Raw genomic sequence first — 20849 nt, forward strand, 5'->3', positions numbered from 1 at the left:
AACCCCAACATCTAATATGTGAACACAAGCTTGCAGTAGATGGTTACAGAAAATTTACGATAGATTTTTTTCGACTAATACATTGAAGAAAAGGTGCTAGAGTGATTGTTCCATTTTAATTGAGTGCACTTGAACATAAACTCGAGTGTAGGACAGAATTTATTGAGCTATATAAGTAAATTATGTAAGTAAAACTTCAAAATGACTATCAGAAATGCATTAATTATGTATTGCAAGCATGTAATGGGTAGATGAGAGGTTTTTCCACTAAAGACATGCTTCTCATTGAAATTGACAAAGACATTAGCAAGAATTGGCCTAGAGAGGATATCATACTAACACCATTTGTTTGGCTTCACACAGTGTCATTGACATAGAACTCAGTTGCACGAATTGTTAAATTAACGAGTGTAATGAAAACAGATTCAGATATGTGTCGCACATCTAAATTGCTCTATAGTGACCTAGTGCAAATGCCAATTGCTTTCCCGAGTGTTATGTTCGTGAACAGGCTAACAATATTAAAGGAGAATATGAATGGGAAATGTCATCCATAAGTAAGATAGAGTCACCAACTAGGCCATAGGGCCATTCACTCATTAGAGACAAGAAGAGGGTGAGACAGCAAGAGAAACCTGAGGGGTCACCACACCTCAGGCAAGGGGAGAGACTGAGAAAGACAGTCCTTAATAGTAACCTCAGCTGGTATGCAAATTGAACCCACGCTGTTGGTGTCATTCTGCATTGTAAACCTGCTGTCCAGCCAACCATCTGTCAGAATTTGAGCAAATACTTCACACTGCTTCATGAAAAACTTATGAATACAACTTTAGCCATCTCATCACATAGGTTTGATGCTGAAATAGCAGGTCTCAAAACTATTCTACGTGTTACTGGCTACACCAATGGCTACCATTGTTCGTCGAAAAATATACTGTCTACCTCATATTATCCTGGAAGAGGAAGATGTCTTTGATACTTGAGTGACAGGTGACGTTGGCCATCTCGCAGACTCACAGCCAATGTAACATAAATTGAAATGGCATAATTGCTTTTCTAATTATGTGCCAATCAACTATAAACTGGTGAAATTTGGTTTCACAATTGCCTTGACAACGCTTCCTATTAGTTATACTATACTTTTCTATGACATTCCACATATTCTTATTACTCCAAACAAAATTAGTCATCACTTAATTTCTATACTTTCATCTTCTGCCACTACTGACCCCAGAACATGAAACCTCTCAATTTATTAAACTCTTCACCTGAAGGTTACACCTTCACTCTGATCTATCACCCTAGATTTATTATGTCTGTCCATATGTTAAGTTTTGGTCTCTTGATGGTCATATCCCTGGTTTCCAGGATTTTCTCGAAGTTTCCACATACTCACCCATTGTCTCATCAACCCATTTAAATAAGTCAATGTCATCTGCACAAATCATTAATCATAGCACTTCCTATCTCACTTGCTCTGGCAAAACATACACGATAATCGGCAGAGGAAGAGGATCCTTAGTATAATCCAAACTTGGCTTTGAAACTCTGCTTCTTATTGCTTCCTGGCAATTCTCGTACATGTCATGCAAAGGCTGTGAGCACTTCCCAGGGACTGTGGTGACTCTATCTTACTTATTGATGACAATACCCCATCCATGTTCTTACTTAATATTGTTAGCCTGTTCACAAAATAATACCTGGGAAGCAATGAGCATTTATACTAGGTTACTGTATAATTCTGGGATTCTAATAAATATTTAAACTTCATCCCTGGGAACCTGGATATGAGCTTTCCCCAAACTGATGAATACATTCTTCGTGTTGTATTGGCATTCCTGATATTTTCCCAGCTCATGCTTCTTCTAGGCATGAATCCAACTGACTTCATTTTTTTACAAATTCTCAGGTCTGTGATTCTCCCTCATATCTTGAAGGTATGCAACAGATTAATTTCTTCATTGTTGCAATCTTGAATTACTATCTTTTCTTTGATTATCAGCATCAAGACGCTATCCCCCTAAGCCCTTTGAATTTTCTTTTTAATCAAATCACAATCCAATGCAGAGCGCAGGAGGACATACTGGGGGAAGCGTCAGGTATATTGAAAAAGGAGGAGTCAGCCTGATGAAGATACAATATAGAACTACTTGTGTAGCAAACAGTGGAAACATTTTGCAATTGACAGGGCTAAGCAATCCCACAATCATTGAATCAGATCTAAGTTCTGCAGCCCTGTCACATTCAATCCTCAAGGAGTGCTGTGCCACCCTCTCCTTTACCTGATAAAGCAGCAGTGCTCTAATAGCTTGTGATTGCAAATAAACCTGTTGAAATATAACCTGGTATCATGTGACTTCCGACTTTGTCCACCCCAGCCCAACACAAGCATCTCCATATCACGGTAAACAAAAGGAAGTAAGGACCCACAAATATCCTCATTCTCAATGAGAAGGGCCCCACCACATCAGTATAAAAGACAAGGTTGAAGTTTTTGAGTCCATCTTCAGCAAGAAATGCGAAATGCATGATCATTTCAGCCACCTTGAGGTGCCCAGCATCACAGATGCCAATCTTCAATCAACTTAAATCACTGTGTTGTGATGATGCTGCTCCTTTAACAAGGTTATGCTGCCCTTGGCTTTATTTTTAAGAGAGGTTGTAAAAGCAGCAATTTCAAAAGGGCTAGGTTTGAAGGGTTTCAGGGGCAATTTGATTATAGCGAACAGATAGTGCCTCAGGAAAAGGCTTTCAAGTTTTTTAAAAAGACTTGTACAATGAAAGGTGAATGGCCAGTTCTCCAAGCTTAGCTTTTCTCTGGTTTGGTTTCATTTGGTTTTAGCAGGCAGCCATTGTAAAGCTGTTGGACCCCAAGAAGCAGGTCCACGTTGATCTCCCCTCTCTCTGATATCTCTCCTGTAATAACTTAATGTGGACTTTTCCCTTTTTTTGCAAAGATGTGTTTATGGGGATTGTTACAAATATTTGGAACAGCATCAGTAAGTTGGGATATTCTACTGGGTTTTCGGTTGGGTTAGAGGAAGTGGTGGAGGCTGGTACAATTACAACATTTAAAAGGCACCTAAATGGGTACATGAATAGGAAGGGTTTAGAGGGATATGGGCCAAGTGCTGGCAAATGAGATTAGATTAGGATATCTGGTTAGCATGGACGAGTTGGAGCAAAGTTCTGTTTCCGAACTGTACAACTCAATGACTCCAAGTATTCCTATAGGTGAATTGGCCATGCTAAATTGCCTGTAGTGTTAGGTGCAGGGCCTGTTTCCACACTGTAAGTAATCTAGTCTAATCTAATCTATATTTGGCTCTCTTCTGTTTGTGTTTCATTCGGTAATCTTGCAAATAAATTCTGTTTTGTTTAAACATAAGTGGTTGGGCCAGCTGCATCACTCAAGAATATCCAACTTAAATCTGCTTAAAACAACTAGCAAAGTTATGGTTCGGACTACTTGCTTTAAATATTTTTAGGGGGTCTGGCCTGGTTCTTAACAGTATGATATCAAAATAAACAGTTGAAGGCATTGGAAACTGCAAAGTCTATGGGCCCAGGTAACATATGGCAACATACTGATGACTTGGGCTCCACAAGTAGCCATAAAGTCATTCAAATACAGCTACAACACTGGCATCTATGTGCCAATCAGGAAAATTGCTCATGTATGTCCTGTGCACAAAAAGACTAGATAAATTCATCCCAGTCAATTACAGCCCTATCAGTCTGTTCTTGATCATCAAAGGGATTGTCAACAGTGCTTTCAAACATACTTGCAAAAGAATAATCTGCTCCCTGATGTTGAGTTTAGATTCCATTGGGCCACTTGTCTCCTGGCTTCATTTGAACCTTAGTCTAAACATGGACAAAAATGCTAACTACAAAAGTGAGGCAAAAGTGACTGCCTTTTGCATCAAGGCAGAGTTTAATCATGTGTGGCATCAAGGAGACCTAGTAAATGTAAAGTCTAAAGCAACTTCCAAATGGAATGCATTCCAGCAGTTGGTACATCATAGTAAACTCCAGGATCTTGGCCTTTTCATTTGATACTCAAAACCATGTCCACAATGAATAACCTTGTATCCTGTTCTTTCTTATCCTGCATGTCTATTTAGGTCACCTGCTATCACCAACCTGATTGAATTGTTATTTGTTTTTTCCCAGATTCTCCTTTTGCTTTAGGTTTGTAACAATTAATGTATTTTCCACATTCCACCCCAATTTCCAGCTTTACCTTGTTGATTCTGTCACTGATTCTGTCAATTGCCAAAACCTTCTGCATATTTTCTTTGCCAAATAGTAATATAAAACCATTTCTTCTCATATCTCAACCATGGCAGTAGAGTTTAATTCCACTACCATTCTCTCTCATTTTGCTGTCCTTTCACTCTGTTTGAATGTCCATGAAATCTAAATTCTGGCCAATAACTTCACTGCTTCACCCTGTCAGGCTCTTCACATTTCGGCTTAGGGTCTGGTTATTTATTTTTAACCTCTTCTTCTGGCTTTCTTGTTTACCTATCCTTATTTATTGGTTTGTAACCCTTATTCCATTCCTCATAGGGTTGCAGTAGGGACCTCTTGGTGTTTAACTTTAGCCAAATAGATTCCAATTCTGAAGAAGTCACATTGAACTTGAAATATTCTTTATTTCATTCTGCACAGACGTTGCCAGGCCTGCGTGTTTCCAGCAGTTTTTATTTCAGATTCCATCCTTGGCACTCCAGGATATCCTCTCCTCTACATTGTAATATCCTCCTTAATCAACATTGCCATCTTTCTTCTTTCCTCCCTAAACATCTTGTATCCACTGATATTTAGTATCCAAGGTGTACATCAGCATGGCATTCGCACTTGCAACTCAATGTTATTTGCTACTCTTTTACCTCATTACTTATCCTCAGGTGTATACATCAAATTTGAAAGCTGGACTAGCAATGTGTTCACTTTTTCATTTGACAACTCAGCAATTTCTACTACTGTAAAATTCTGCATGCAAGGAAGTGATTAAACTCATTATGTAATTTGATACATCACTCAATGAATGACTGTAACAGGTAAATTTAACTGGAAAAAATATAGCTATACTCAAGATTCCCCAAACATATATGCCCTTGATTCAGAATTAATCCCATCCTTTTTTATCCAAAGTGTGATGCCAACTTTGTATTTGTTGACTAAGTGAATGGAAAATTTATCCTACTGCACATGGAATGAAAAAACCTCTACAACCTACGTTGGCTGCATAAAAGAATGTGCTTCCACTTGGGTTTAATAGGTTCCTGCTGGCAGTGTCACAGAAACTTGACAGATTGCTCTCTCGAGTTTAATAATTAGCTTTTAGCACTATAAAGTGGCATCATCTGCACTGTTACTGAAACCTCTGATTTTCAATTCTTTCCTTTTGGATGTCTGATCATACAATTTCCTAGAAATAATTTTCCTGCTGCATTCACAACAACAGTCTAACTAATGTAAAGCAAGTTGTTCGTTCTAGGCACGGTCTCTGCGTTTAAACTAAATAGCAGGGGGAGGGGACAAACTGGAAGTTTAAGAAGGAAATTGAAGGGAAAGTTAGAACAAGGGAAGTCAAGAAAGACAACAGTATTAATGAAGCAGAAACTCAAAAAGGGATCATGCCGTAAGGTTGAGTGAAATAGGGGTTGATAGGATGGGTGAGGGGAGTAACAAATTAAAAATACTATATATGAATGCACGAAGTATTAGAAATAAGATGGATGAGCTTGAGGCTCTTTTGGAAATTGGCAGCTACAATATTGTAGGGATAACTGAGACGTGGCTTCAAGTGGACAGGGCCTGGGAAATGAATATTCAAGGCTATATGTGCTATCGTAAGGACAGACTGACGGGCAGTGGGGGTGGAGTGGCCCTGTTGGTAAAGGATGATATTCAGTCCCTTGTGTGGGCAGGACCTAGAATCAGGGGATGTAGAGTCAGTATGGATAGAGCGGAGAAATTCTAAGGGTAGAAAGACCCTCTTGGGAGTTATCTGCAGCCCCCCAAACAGTAATATGGATGTGGGGTGTAAGTTGAATAAGGTGCTGAAATTGGCCTGTCGCCAATTGAGTAAAGAAGCAAAGAGACTGCACCTGGAATATAGTGTGCAGTTCTGGTCTCCAAATTTGAGGAAAGACATTCTGGCTATTGAGGGAGTGCAGCGTAGGTTCACGAGGTCAATTCCTGGAATGGCAGGACTATTTTATGTTGAAAGATTTGAGTGACTGAGCTTGTATACCCTTGAGTTTAGAAGACTGAGAGGGGAAGAGATTGAGACGTATTAGATTATTAAAGGATTGGACACTCTGGAGGCAGGAAACATGTTTCCGCTGGTAGGTGAGTCCCAAACCAGAGGACACAGCTTAAAAATAATGGGTAGGCCATTTAGGACAGAAATGAGGAGAAACTTCTTCACCCAGAGAGTGGTGGCTGTGTGGAATGCTCTGCCCCAGAAGGCAGTGGAGGCCCAGTCTCTGGATTCATTTAAGAAAGAGTTGGATAGAGCTTTCAAGGATAGTGGAATCAAGGGTTATGGAGATAAGGCAGGAACAGGATATTGATTGAGGATGATCAACCATGATCATAATGAATAGTGGTGCAGGCTCGAAGGGCAGAATGGCCTACTCCTGCACCTATTGTCTATTGTCAGACACCAAGTAAATAGCAAACACTGAGGGAAACATGATGTACCAAGTAGCACACTCCAGCTTATTTCATTCTGTTTAGTTTTTTGACACCTGCTTTACAAGGAACAGTTTAGATTTTAAATTTACCATTTTTGATTTTGTTTAGTCATTTGAAAACTTCCAGTGTAGATACTAAAAAACCTATTTCCACTGTGTAAACTATCATGGGGTTGAAAAGTTCATTTGAGATCAGGAGCACATTGCCATGATAGGTGATACAGCAGCCTTGAGAGAAAGGTCCCCCAAGCAAGAACAATTCAGAAATCCTGACCCGCAAATGTTGTGATGTCGCAAGGCTAAAATCACTTCACAACGATTGTAGTCCATAACTGATTACAACATAAAACTGTTCATTGCTCAAAAAGAACTCTTCAAGATATCACTCCATTGGTAAACCTACAGTTTACACTTAAGTTTGCCATGTTTTACAGGAAGCATTCAAAAGATTTGTTTAAAAAGGCTTGGTAAAAGGCTTGGAAATTTACCTTGGCCAAATAAACAAAAAAAAAATTCCATAATTCAAATAGAATGACACTCTACCTTTGTAAGTGACTAATAACCAGTTTCTGAATACTAGAATAAGATGATTCTATGGACTGTCCAAGTTTCTTTAAGCCCTGTTAGATTCAAAGTAAAAGATCTGTTTCAGCAAAAAAGTAAACAACTGTACATATCACAAATGTCAAACATTAAGTTAGGGAGAAAAAGTGAGATCCATATGACAGATATTTATGTTGTTGGGTTCAAAATTATGAGTAAAGTCTACAAAGAAAATTTCTTCACATTCTTTATTTCTATTTTTAATACACTCACCTTAACTGTTAGCTGATTCATTAACAAAGATTGCAACTCTGGACTATGAAACAAAAAAGGCATAAGTCACAGTCAGAAAATATAAAAGTTTTGATTAATTGTTCATTTTTATACAACATGTAACAGCTAGCACCAAAAATATTCCTCCACTCCAGTTGTTTTTAAAATCAAGCAATGGTTCGAGTTGCTGATTCGCTCCTCTCACTTCTCATCTAAAATCTTCTCCTTCTTCTGTCCACACACCCATGTACAATAAAACTTATCTCAAGTTGTTTATCTTAACCCATCCTGTTGTCTCTCCTCCATGTTCACTGACTTCTTATCTTTCCCAAAATCTCATCCGTGTAAACTCACCCACCATTATTCATGGTCAACTCCTCATCCCTACTATCTCATGTGGTCTTGTCCGGATGTGTGAAGTTCTAACACATACAAAAAGCTGGACTCCAGCTAGGATAGAGCAGCACACTTACTTGGAACCACATTGATAAATATTAACTCCCTCCACTACTGACTTTTGGGCAGTTTGTATCATCTACAAGGGGCACAGCAACAACTCATAAAGGGTCCTTCAACAGCACTTTCCAAACTCATGACCACCATCTTCCAGAAGGTATGGGGCAACAGGTACACAGAAAAACCACAACTTCATCAAAGGTGCTCACCATTCTTATGTGAACTATAAATCCATTCTTAGTCTCATTGCATTAAAATCTTGGAACTCCCTCCCTAATGGATGCACCTACACAAAAAAAATTGCAGCAGTTGTGAAGACTGTTCACTACCACTTTCTCAGGGACAACCAGGGGTGGCAACAGATGTTGGCCTTTTCAGTGATGCTCACAGCCCATATATGAGTCAATGAGAAAATGAAATCACTTTCCTGGTTTGATTCACTTATGTCATTCTTCCATGTCCCAAACACCTCTTCCTTTTGTATTCACTGAAAAAACAAGCTGTGCACTTCTTACAAATGAACTTTCAAGAATCCAACTGTCCAGCCCTTCATGCATTGTTTGCTACAATTCTATAGCTTCTATTTTAGAGAATTCACTCTCACTCAAGTATCTTAAGAAACTTTCATTCACATTTCCCAAAAAAGCTTTCACACCCTTGCAGTTCCCTTGGTACACAGTTCACCTCTGTGCTCTCAAGTATAACAGAGGTAAACCTGAAATTATTTGTGAACTGTTTAACCATCCATTGCCGGATAGCGTCATAGAGACGTACAGCATGCAAACAGACTCTTCGGTCCAACTCGTCCATGCTGACCAGACATCCTAACCTAATCTTGTCCCATTTGACAGCACTTGGCCCTTATCCCTTTAAATCCTTTCTATTCATATACCCATCTCGATGCCTTTTAAATGTTTCAATTGTACCAGCCTCCACCACTTCCTCTGGCAGTTCAATTCATACACGCACCACTTTGCGTGAAGAAGTTGCCCCTTAGGTCCCTTTCAAATCTTTCCCCTCTCACCCTAAACCTGTGCCCTGTAGTTCTGGACTCCCCTAACCCAGGGGAAAGACCTTGCTACTTATTCTATCTATGCCCTTAAAATAATTTTATAAACTGCTCTAAGATGACCCCTCAGCCGCGACGCTTGAGGGAATACAGGCCCAGCCTGTTCAGCCTCTCCCTGGAGCTCAAATCCTCTAACCCTGGCAACATCCATTTAAATCTCTTCTGAATCCTTTCAAGTTTCACAACATCCTTCTGATAGGAAGGAGACCAGAATTGCGTGCAATATTCCAAAAGTAGCCTAACCAATGTCATGTACAGCCGCAACATGACCTCCCAACTCCTGTACTCATACTCTGACCAATAAAGGACAACATACCAAATGCCTTCTTCATTAAATTATCTACCTGTGATTCCAGTTTCAAGGATTAATGAACCTGTACTCTAAGGTCTCTTTGTTCAGCAACACTCCCTAGGACCTTACCATTAAGTGTATAAGTCCAGCTAAGATTTGCTTTCCCAAAATGCACCTCACATTTATCTAAATTAAACTCCATCTGCCACTCCTCAGCCCATTGGCCCATCTGATCAAGATTCCATTGTAATCTGAGGTAACCTTCTTTGCTTGTCCACTACACCTCCAATTTTGGTGTCACCTGCAAACTATACTTCTTATGTTCACATCCAAATCATTTATATAAATGACAAAAAGTCATGACCCCAGCACCAATCCTTTGGCACTCCACTGGTCACAGGCCTCCAGTCTGAAAAGCAACTCTCCACCATCACCCTGTATCTTCTACCTCTGAGCCAGTTCTGTATCTAAATGGCTAGTTCTCCCTGTATTCCATGAGATCTAACCTTGCTAACCACTCTACCATGAGGAACCTTGTCAATGCCTTTCTGAAGTCCAAATAGATCACATCCAACACTCTGCCCTCATCAATCCTCTTTGTTACTTCAAAAAACTCAATCTAGTTCGTGAGACACTATTTCCCAGACACAAAGCCATGTTGACTAATCCTAATCAGTCCTTGCCTTTCCAAGTACATGTACATCCTGTCCCTCAGGATTCCCTCCACAAACTTGCCCACCACGGATGTCAGGCTCACTGGGCAATAGTTCCCTGGCTTGTCCTTACCACCCTTCTTAAACAGTGACACCATATTAGCCAACCTCCAGTCTTCTAGCACCTCACCTGTGACTATCGATGATCTAAATATCTCAGTAAGAGGCCCAGCAATCACTTCCCTAGCTTCCCACAGAGTTCTAGGGTAGAACTGATCAGATCCTGGGGATTTATCCACTTTTACGCATTTCAAAATATCCAGCACCACCTCCTCAGTAATATGGCCATTTTTCAAGATGTCACCATCTAAATCTTCCATGTCTTTCTCCACAGTAAACACTGATACTTGTTTAGTATCTCTCCCATATCCTGCAGCTCCACACATAGACTGCCTTGCTGATCTTTGAGGGGTCTTATTCTATCCCTAGTTACCATCTTGTTCTTAATGTATTTATAAAATCCCTTTGGATTCTCCTTAATCCTATTTGCCAAAGCTATCTCATGTCCCCTTTTTGCCTTCCTGTTTTTCCTCTTAAGTATACTCTTACCGCCTTTATTCACTCAATTGAGGATTCACTCAATCTCTCTTGTCTATACCTGACATATGCTTCCTTCTTTTTCTTAACCAAAACCTCAATTTCTCTGGTCATCCAGCATTCCCTGCACCTCCCAGCCTTTCCTTTCACCCTGACAGGAATATACTACCTTTGGACCCTCGTTTCCTCATTTCTGGAGGCTTCTCATTTTCCAGCTGTCCTTTTTACCTGCAATCATCTGCCCCCAATCAACTTTTGAAAGTTCTTGCTTAATACTGTCAAAATTAGCCTTTCTCCAATTTAGAACTTCAACTTTTAGATCTGGTCTATCTTTTTCCATCACTATTTTAAAACTAACAGAATTCTGGTCGCTGGCCCCAAAGTGCTCCCCCACTGACACCTCAGTCACCTGCCCTGCCTTCCCAAGAGTAGGTCCAGTTTTGTACCTTCTCTAGTAGGTACATCCACATACTCAATCAGAAAACTTTCTTGTTCGCACTAAACAAATTCCTCTCCAACTAAACCCTTAACACTATTGACAGTCCGCGTCTATATTGGAAAAGTTAAAATTCCCTACCATATTATTAGATTAGATTAAATTACTTACAGTGTGGAAACAAGCCCTTCGGCCCAACAAGTCCATACCGACCCGCCAAAGCGCAACCCACCCAGACCCATTCCCCTACATTTACCCCTTTACCTAACACTATGGGCAATTTAGCGTGGCCAATTCACCTAACCTGCACATTTTTGGACTGTGGGAGGAAACCGGAGCACCTGGAGGAAACCCACGCAGACATGGGGAAAATGTCCCAAACTCCACAATGTGCAAACATGGGGAAAATGTGCAAACTCCACACAGTCAGTCGCCTGAGGTGGGAATTGAACCCGGGTCTCTGGTGCTGTGAGGTAGCAGTGCTAACCACTGTGCCACCATGCCGCCCACCTTCTTACAGATAATTGAAATCTCTTTACAAGTTTGTTTCTCCATTTCTCGTTGACTATTACGGGGTCTATAATACAATCCCAGTCAGGTGATCATCCCTTTCTTATTTCTCAGTTCCACCCAAATAACTTCCCTGGATGTATTCCCAGAAATACCCTCACTCAGTATGGCTATCCCTTATCAAAAATGCCACTCCCCCTACTCTCTTGCCTCCCTTCCTGCCCTTCCTCTAGCATTTGTATCCTGGAACATTAAGCTGCTAGTCTTGTCCATCTCTGAGCTATGTTTCTGTAATTGCTATGATATCCCAGTACTCTGTTCCTAACCATGCCCTGATTTCATCTGCATTCCCTGTTAGGCCTCTTGCATTGAAATAATTGCAGTTTAATTTATCAGTCCTATGTTGTTCTCGGCTTTGTTTCTTCCTGCCCTGACTGTTTAACTCACTCCTTTTCCTAACTGTACCAGTCTCAGATTGTTCTCTTGCCTCACTATTTCTCCGGGTCCCACCCTCCCACCTTCCTCGTTTAAATCCTCCTGATCAGCTCTAGCAATTCTCCCTGCCAGTATATTAATTCCCTTTGAATTCAGGTGCAATCCATCCTTCTTGTACATGTCACTGCTACCTCAGAAGAGATTCCAATGATCCAGAAATGTGAATCTTTCTCCCCTGCACCAGCTCCTGAGCCATGCATTCATCTGCTCTATCCTCCTATTCCTACCCTCACTAGCTCATAGCACCAGGAGTAATCCAGATATTACTACCCTGGAGGACCTCCTTTTTAAAACTCCTGCCTGACTTTCTATATTGTCCCTTCAGAATCTCATCCTTCTCCCTTCCAATGTCGTTAGCTCCTGTGTGTACAATGATCTCCTGCTGGTCCCTCTTCCCTTTGAGAACATTCTGCACTCTCTCTGAGACATCCTTGACCCTGGCAACAGGGAGGCAACACAACATTCTGATTTTTCTCTGCTGGCCAGAGAAATGTCTGTCTGTACTTCTGACTAGCGAGTCCCCTATCACAATTGTTTGCTTGAAACCCAATGTACCCCTCATTACATTTGAGCCAGTCCTAATACCAGAAACTTGGCTGTGCGTGCTACATTCCCCTAAGAGTCCATCTCCCCCTACATTTTTCAAAACAGGATACTTGTTTGAGATGGGGATAGCCATAGTAGACTCCTGCACTACCTGCCTACCCTTCCTCCCTTTCCTGGAGTTAACCCATCTAACTGACAGTATCTGCAGCTTTCTTCCCTTTCTACAACTGCCACCCAATACACCCTCAGCTCTTGTAAATTCCTCAATGCCTCCATCTGCCGCTCCAACTGATCCATGCAGTCTGATAGGACACTTCCTCAGATATAATCATCAGTAAGATGGAAACTCTCCCTAAACTCCCACGTCTGACAGGAAAAGCACATCACTCTACTAAAGGCCATCTTTGCCCCATCACAATCTACAGACCCAGAAAATAGCATTGTCTTATTGCTCTAAAAACAAAGTCCTCCAGATTAACTTAGTACTTATGGCTTATACTTTTAAAATTTAATCAAAAGACAGATCTCAATAAAACATATAATCAAGAAAGAACCTATTCTACTCACTACTCTAGATTCACAGCAAGTTTACATGCAAAAACTAAGCACTTATTGTCCCTCTGCTGTGAGCTTTGTCATGCAGGTTCCTCCAAGGTCAGCTGTGAATTTCGCTGTCTGTCAACTTTTCCTCGATGCACTCTGATGTCCAAAGATACATGAACTCAAACATGAGCTCATGGACATCTTTATCACTGAGGTCAAGATCATACAATCATTAGGTCATGCCATTCTCTCCCCTCCACTGGCCTATCTTGCTGTCCTTGTTTAAGGCTTGCCCAATCATGGTCCTGAAATTGCACCGTTCTCCGTTTTTTCTTCTCTGATCTCCACTCATGTCCTGAGAGATCATTTGTCCATGAATCCTCTGCACCAATTTCCACAAACTATTGATCACCAGATTCGTTCCCAACTTAGCTGGCATTGGCACAAATTCTCCTTCTGCAATTGTTGCTGTTTTCTACTTTCTGCTTTGAATTTATCATTATCCCTTTCATCACAAACACTTTGAACTCATCATCCTTAAAAACCATAGCACCCATCTTCACCCTCCCTTTTCTTACTCAAGTGCTTGAACAAATTGTTGTTTTCAAAACTCATTTCCAAAGTTTCCTTGAAGACTATGCATAAAGGGGTTTCTGCGCCTGCCACAACACCAAACTAACTCTCCAAGTTAGAAATGACATCCAACATAACTGTGACAAAAGTGAATTATCCCTTCTCATACTTTTTAATATACGCAGCCTCTGAAAAGGCTGACCATGTCATTGTCCTCTAACATCACTCCACTGTCACTGGTGGTTTTTGACTCAGCTGATTCCAGTTCTACGTATCTGATCATCACTAAGGATTCACTTGCAATGGCTTCACTTATCATTCAATCACTTCTGGTGTCATCAAATTTCTAACTTTGGATCCCTCCTATTGCCCCATGGCAACATATTCACAAGCACAGGCTGTGATGCAAGTCTGACAACACGCAGTCCTCTACTTTTATAAACTTATCCAACATGGATGTAGAAATTTCTCGAGAACAAAATATAAGGAACACTCACATATGATTATACAAGATATTATTAACATATTCTTACCTAGCCTTACCCCACATCAGTAGTTCCATGAACTCTTCCTGCACTGAAGTCTTTGTGCTCTTTTCCTAAAACCAAAAGAAGTAACATTTAGGATTCTGTGATATATATTCAACCATCAAAGATTCGGTCAGCAGCCCAGGTTATTACATATCAATTGAAATGACTTAGCAGAACTAAACTATCTCCAAATTCCAGTCAAAAATCACTAACAATGAAAAGAGAAAACAATGGACTGTGGAAATTTTAGCCAGCATAGACTAATTGAAGCCCATATCCCTCTAAACCCTTGGAACATTGAACATTACAGTGCAGTGCTGGCCCTTTGGCCCTTGATATTGCGCCACCCTGTGAAAACAATCTGAAGCCCATCTAACCTACACTATTCCATTCTCGCCCATATGCCTACCCAATGACCATTTAAATGCCCATAAAGTTGACGCGGCTACAACTGTTGCACGCAAGAAAAGAAACTACCTCTGACATCTGCCCTATATGTATCATCCCTCAATTTGAAGCTGTGCCCCATGTGCTAGCCATCACCGTCCTTGGAAAAAGGCTCTCACTGTCCACCCAATCTTACCCTCTGATTGTCTTATATGTCACAATTAAGTCACCTCTCAACCTGCTTCTCTCGAACGAAAACAGCCTCAAGTCCCTCAGCCTTTCTTCATAAGACCTTCCCTCTATACCAGGCAACATCCTAGTAAATCTTCCTCCCCCCAAACTCTTTCCAAAGCCTCCACACCCAAAATGCAATGACCAGAACTGCACGCAATACTCCAAGTGTGGCCACACCAGAGTTTTGTACAGCAACAGCATGAACTTAGGGTTCTGAAATTCGATCCCTCTACTAATAAAAGCTAACACACTGTATGCCTTCTTAACAGCCTTATCAACCTGGGTGGCAACTTTGAGGGATCTATGTACATGGACACCAAAAGCTCTCTGCTCATCTATACTACCAAGAATCTTGCCATTCATCTAGTATTCTGCATCCTGTTGCTCCTTCCAAAGTAAATCACCTCACACTTTTCTAAATTAAACTCCATTTGCCACCTTTCAGGGCAACTCTGCAGCTTATCTATGTCCCCCTGTAACCTACAACATCCTTCAGCACTATCCACAACTCTATCGACCTTAACGTCATCTGCAAATTTACTCGTCCATCCTTCTACACCCTCATCCAGGTCATTCATAAAAATGACAAATAACAGTGTACCCAAAACATATCCTTGCGGTACATCGCTAATAAGTGAACTCCAGGATGAACATTCCCCATCAACCACCACCCTCTGTCTTCTTTCAGCTCGTTAAAATCTTATCCAACTGCTAAATCGCCCTCAATCCTATGCCTCCATATTTTGTGCAGTAGCGTACCATGGGGAACTTTATCAAACGCCTTACTGAAATCCATATACACCACATCAACAGCTTCATCCTCATCCACCTGTTTTGTCACCTTCTCAAAGAACTCAATAAGGTTTGTGAGGTATGACCTACCCTTCACAAAGCCAAGTTGACTATCCCTAATCAAATTATTCCTTTTGGCATGATTATAAATCCTATCTCTTATAACCATTTCCAACACTTTACCCACAACCAAAGTAAGGCTCACTGGTCTATAATTACCAGGGTTGTCTCTACTCCCCTTCTTGTACAAGGGAACAACATTTGTTCTCCAGTCTTCCGGTACTATTCCTGTAGACAATGATGACATAAACAAGTCAAAGGCTTGGCAATCTCCTCCCTGGCTTCCCAGAGAACCCTAGGATAAAGGGCGGCACGGTGGTTAGCACTGCTGCCTCACAGCGCCAGAGACCCGGGTTCAATTCCCGCCTCAGGCGACTGACTGTGTGGAGTTTGCACATTCTCCTAGTGTCTGCATGGGTTTCCTCCGTGCTCCAGTTTCCTCCCACAGTCCAAAAATGTGCAGGTTAGGTGAATTGGCCATGCTAAGTTGCCCGTAATGTTAGGTGCAGGGGTAAATGTAGGGGAATGGGTCTGGGTGGGTGCGCTTCGGCGGGTCGGTGTGGACTTGTTGGACCAAAGGGTTTGTTTCCACACTGCTAGTAATCTAGTAAATCACATCCAGCCCAGGGGACTTAACTATTTTCACACTTTCCAGAATTTCTAATACCACCACCTTGCGAATCTCAATCTCATCTGGTCTAGTAGCCTGTTTCTCAGTATTCTCCTCGACAACATTGTCTTTTTCCAGTGTGAATACTGACAAAAAATATTAATTCAGCATTTCCCCTATCTCCTCTGACTCCTGCACAACTTCCCACTAGTGTCTGTGATTGGCCCTAATCTTACTCATTTGTTTATCCCTTATATACCTACAGAAAGCTTTAGGGGTTTTCCTGATCCTATCCGCCAACAACTTCTCATGTCCCCAATGACTAATGCTCTGCTCCCCCCCCACTCTTCTGAGCAACTGAGACAGACACTGGGCCAGAGATCTGTGCCCAACCCCTGGCAAGTCCCCCACACCTCCAACAATATCCTTCCTAATCACATACGCATCGAGATGCCTTTTAAATGTTGCAATTGTACCAGCCTCCACCACTTCCTCTGGCAGCTCATTCCATACACACACTACCTTCTGTGTGAAAAAGTTGCCCCTTAGGTCCCTTTTATATCTTTCCCCCCTCACCCTAAACATGTGCCCTCTAGTTCTGGACTCCTCTATCCCTGGGAAAAGACTTTGACTACTTACCCTATCCTTAGAACATAGAACATAGAACATAGAAGAATACAGCGCAGTACAGGCCCTCTGGCCCTTGATGTTGCGCCGATCCAAGCCCACCTAACCTATACTAGCCCACTATCCTCCACATGCCTATCCAATGCCCGTTTAAATGCCCATAAAGAGGGAGAGTCCACCACTGCTACTGGCAGGACATTCCATGAACTCACGACTCGCTGAGTAAAGAACCTACCCCTAACATCTGTCCTATCCTACCACCCCTTAATTTAAAGCTATGCCCCCTTGTAATAGCTGACTCCATACGTGGAAAAAGGTTCTCACGGTCAACCCTATCTAAACCCCTATCATCTTGTACACCTCTATCAAGTCACCCCTAAACCTTCTTTTCTCCAATGAAAACAGCCCCAAGTGCCTCAGCCTTTCCTCATACGATTTTCTTACCATACCAGGCAACATCCTGGTAAACCTCCTCTGCACCCGTTCCAGTGCCTCCACATCCTTCCTATAGTATGGCGACCAAAACTGCACACAATACTCCGGATGCGGCCGCACCAGAGTCTTATACAACTGCAACATGACCTCAGGACTCCGGAACTCAATTCCTCTACCAATAAAAGCCTTGCCCCTCATGATTTTATAAGGGTCTATAAGGTCACCCCTCAGCATCTGACACTCCAGGGAAAACAGCCCCAGCCTATTCAGTTCCTCCCTGTAGCTCAAATCCTCCACCCGTGGTAACAACCTTGTAAATCAGTTCAAATTCAAGAAGGTTGCACCAAGTAAGTTTTAAAAAGGGCTTCTATGAGAACAATTACTGCCCTAATCATTGTCAAATAAAAATCCAAAAAGATGCTTAAAATAGTCATCGTTTTGCCAAAACTGAGGCTAGGGCTCAGAAAGGAGGGCAAATATTAGGCTGAAAGGAAGCTCAATATGAAAGCATGAAATGGGATCTATGAGCAATTCATGAAGAGGTTCAGCACCAAAAAATGTTTGATACATTTGGTGAAGTCATGGAGTTTACAAAGGGAAGAAAATCTTGTACTTTTTCCACAACAGCCTGGTCCTGATTAAAAAAACACTAGGGAGTCAGATTGGAAGAAATCTCCAAAGCTTGTAATAAAGACAAGTCTGTCTCTCCTGAAATGCTCCTTTCATTGTTATCTTGAAATGGTTCCATATTTCAGTATCTTGGATATCCTGTCAACATTGAAGTGCTGGATTGTGATTGCTTTCCAAACACTTGGAATGAGCAGATTTCCATCTGAGCCAAATCTTGCTTGGAAGATCTTTAGTTAATCTATGGCTGTCAGCAATTCAATTTCAAAAACAAGAAATCAGGTAGACATTAAGAATTTATCAATTCTGTCTTTTGCATATCAGGCCAATAAGAGTGTTTTTCTTTTGCACTTTTAAATATAGTCTCTGTAGAGCTGCATTGCATGGGTGTTTGGATGTAGGTTTGCTTGCTGAGCTGAAAGGTTCATTTCCAGACGTTTTGTTACCTTACTAGGTAACATCTTCAGTGGACCTCATGCGAAGCAATGCTGAAAATTCCTGAGTATACTTGTTTTGGAATTAAAAGGAGATATAGTTCTAATGCAGGATTATAACTTAGTTGTGTATTGAAATAAATTGATTATTTATTAGTTCAGTAAAGAAAACTGGTGAAAGTTTCTTTCATTGTGAACAGCAGTACCATAAGGGAAACAATTAACCATTTTTGTGATTAAATAAAAACATTTATACTAATGGTGACATTTGTGAAACAGTGGAGCTTGATTGTCAGCACATTCCTCCCATCTTAGTTGTAACAGATTAATCAGAAGTGGTTCCAGTAAATCACTTGCTTTCCCATATTTTTTAGGTATTTTCAAGGGACTGTTTCTCAAGGTTTAGTTTTAACAGAATAAGCAAAATACTCATGAATGCCAGCTACAGATGACAAAATGATGCATTCTGTTTCGATGTCAGGAACTGTATATATTCAACATGATCATCTACTAAACTAAGTAGCAACTAAAATTGAGTGTACTGGACAGTTTCATTGTTACAATGAAAAACTCAGCTATTAAATGTTACTTCACACATGATATTGTTTGAATAGCAAATGATTGTTGATTAAATTATGTACCTTGGACATAGGATGTAGAAGGATCCACATAGCATCAAATTTGATTTTTAATCATTCACTTGATGAGGGTGTCACTGGCTGGGCCAGAATTTATTGCCAATCCCTAATTGCTCAGAGGGCAGTTGAGAGTCAACCACCTTGCTGTGGGTCTGGAGCAGGCCAGACTAGGGAAGGATGGCAGTTTCCTTCCCAAAAGAATATTAGCGAACCAGATGGGTTTTTCTAACAATTGTGTTGAAATGGATTCATAGTTACCATTAGACTCATGATCCCAGACTTTTATTGAATTCAAATTCCACCTGCCGCAGTGGGATTGAAACCTGGGTCCTCAGAACATTATCTCTGGATTAATAGTGTAGCGATAATACCACTAGGCCATTGGCTTCCCCTATGAAAAATTATTGTCTCAACTTATGCCTATACAACAGAAATGTAAAGTGTTATCAACAAATAGAAGTCACCTCATCACAGAAGTTATTCTGCATACTTGGAAAAGCTGGTCATGACAGAAAAATGCAACTCTAGTCACTGAGTTACTTTATGCCTTTTAAACCTGAAAGCTCTTAAAAAAAACACTAAGAACTATAGAACATGTAAGAAACAAAAATATAATACATTGTACGACTAAAATAGAGTTATCTATATCACAGCTGACCTGGACAAACTTTGTCAGTCTTAAGTCCATTTGCATCAAAATATCCTCCCATGCTTCACACATGCAGGCCAAAGATAGCTTTTGGTACTATCAATTTAAAAAAAACACAAGTAAGTTTAAAACAAAATGAAGACAACCAAGGTTAATGGTTTTTTATTAACAATTCATTAATTACTAAACTATCCAACCTAGTAACTTATAAATTCCCTGTTATTATATAGTAGTCCAGGGGTCAATGCAAGTAATCCATTTGGAAATTCCATTTATTAATTAATATGGCTTTGACTGTCAAATCAGAAACTCCCACATGCATATGACAAAGATGAAACTGGCAAACTTTTAGCAAAGGAAAACTGAGACTTCCATTCTTAACTACACTGCCTTATTACTGATTCAGTGTTGTATTCATAATTATATTGCCTTATTACTAAATCATTGTTGAAATTACAGATTATCCTGTGGCATTTCACCAGGGTAAAGATTTGGATCTAGTTTCAACTCTCAACCTCCATTAAAAAGCCTATGAAGATCAATTATTTCTTAAACAATAAATAAAAATCAGTTGTCCTAAACATAATTACATGAATGAAAGTCTTGAAAGCACTGAAAACGAACAATGTTGTTTTCTTCTTAAGGTTTAGCTTATGTTACATAAATATGAAAATGTTCTCGCATTTCAGCAATTCCACTACTCAAGATGTGCAGTTTCTTGAATGCGCTGAAGTGCCCCTTTGTGCATGAAGCTTGGCATAGGCAATTATATGAATGGCAGCAGATTGGGAAATGGGGATTGCAATAATACCTGGGTGTCACTGTACACCATTTATGGAAAATAACTGCACAGGTGCAGTAGGTGATGACAAAAACAAATGATACCTTAGTCTTCATAGCAAGAGAATTTGAGTACAGGAGCAGTGACGACTTGCTGCAATTGTACAGGGCCTTGGTGAGACCACACCTGGAGTACTGTGTGCAGTTTTGGTTTCCTTATCTGAAGAAGGATGTTCTGGCCATGGAGTGAAAGCATCAAGGGTTTACCAGCCTGATTTCTGGAATGGTAAGACCAATGTATGAAGAGAGAGAGAGAGACTGGGTTAGGACTATATTTGCTGGAGTTT

At 40.7% G+C, this 20849-nt stretch overlaps 1 protein-coding gene across 5 annotated transcripts in view; it reads right to left on the reverse strand.

The window, feature by feature from the left end:
- Positions 1 to 20849, reverse strand: part of anapc4 (anaphase promoting complex subunit 4) — a 99473-nt gene that overhangs the window by 47149 nt on the left and 31475 nt on the right. For all 5 annotated transcript variants that reach the window (XM_072564937.1, XM_072565251.1, XM_072565173.1 and 2 more), the window contains 4 exons: positions 19732 to 19818; positions 14233 to 14297; positions 7530 to 7572; positions 7257 to 7333 (listed from right to left, as the gene is read on the reverse strand). In XM_072564937.1, coding sequence (XP_072421038.1) covers positions 7257 to 7333; positions 7530 to 7572; positions 14233 to 14297; positions 19732 to 19818 — 272 coding nt within the window. The remainder of the gene's footprint in view (positions 1 to 7256; positions 7334 to 7529; positions 7573 to 14232; positions 14298 to 19731; positions 19819 to 20849) is intronic.

This window comes from Chiloscyllium punctatum, chromosome 1, assembly GCF_047496795.1.
Source record: "Chiloscyllium punctatum isolate Juve2018m chromosome 1, sChiPun1.3, whole genome shotgun sequence".
NCBI lineage: Eukaryota > Metazoa > Chordata > Chondrichthyes > Orectolobiformes > Hemiscylliidae > Chiloscyllium > Chiloscyllium punctatum.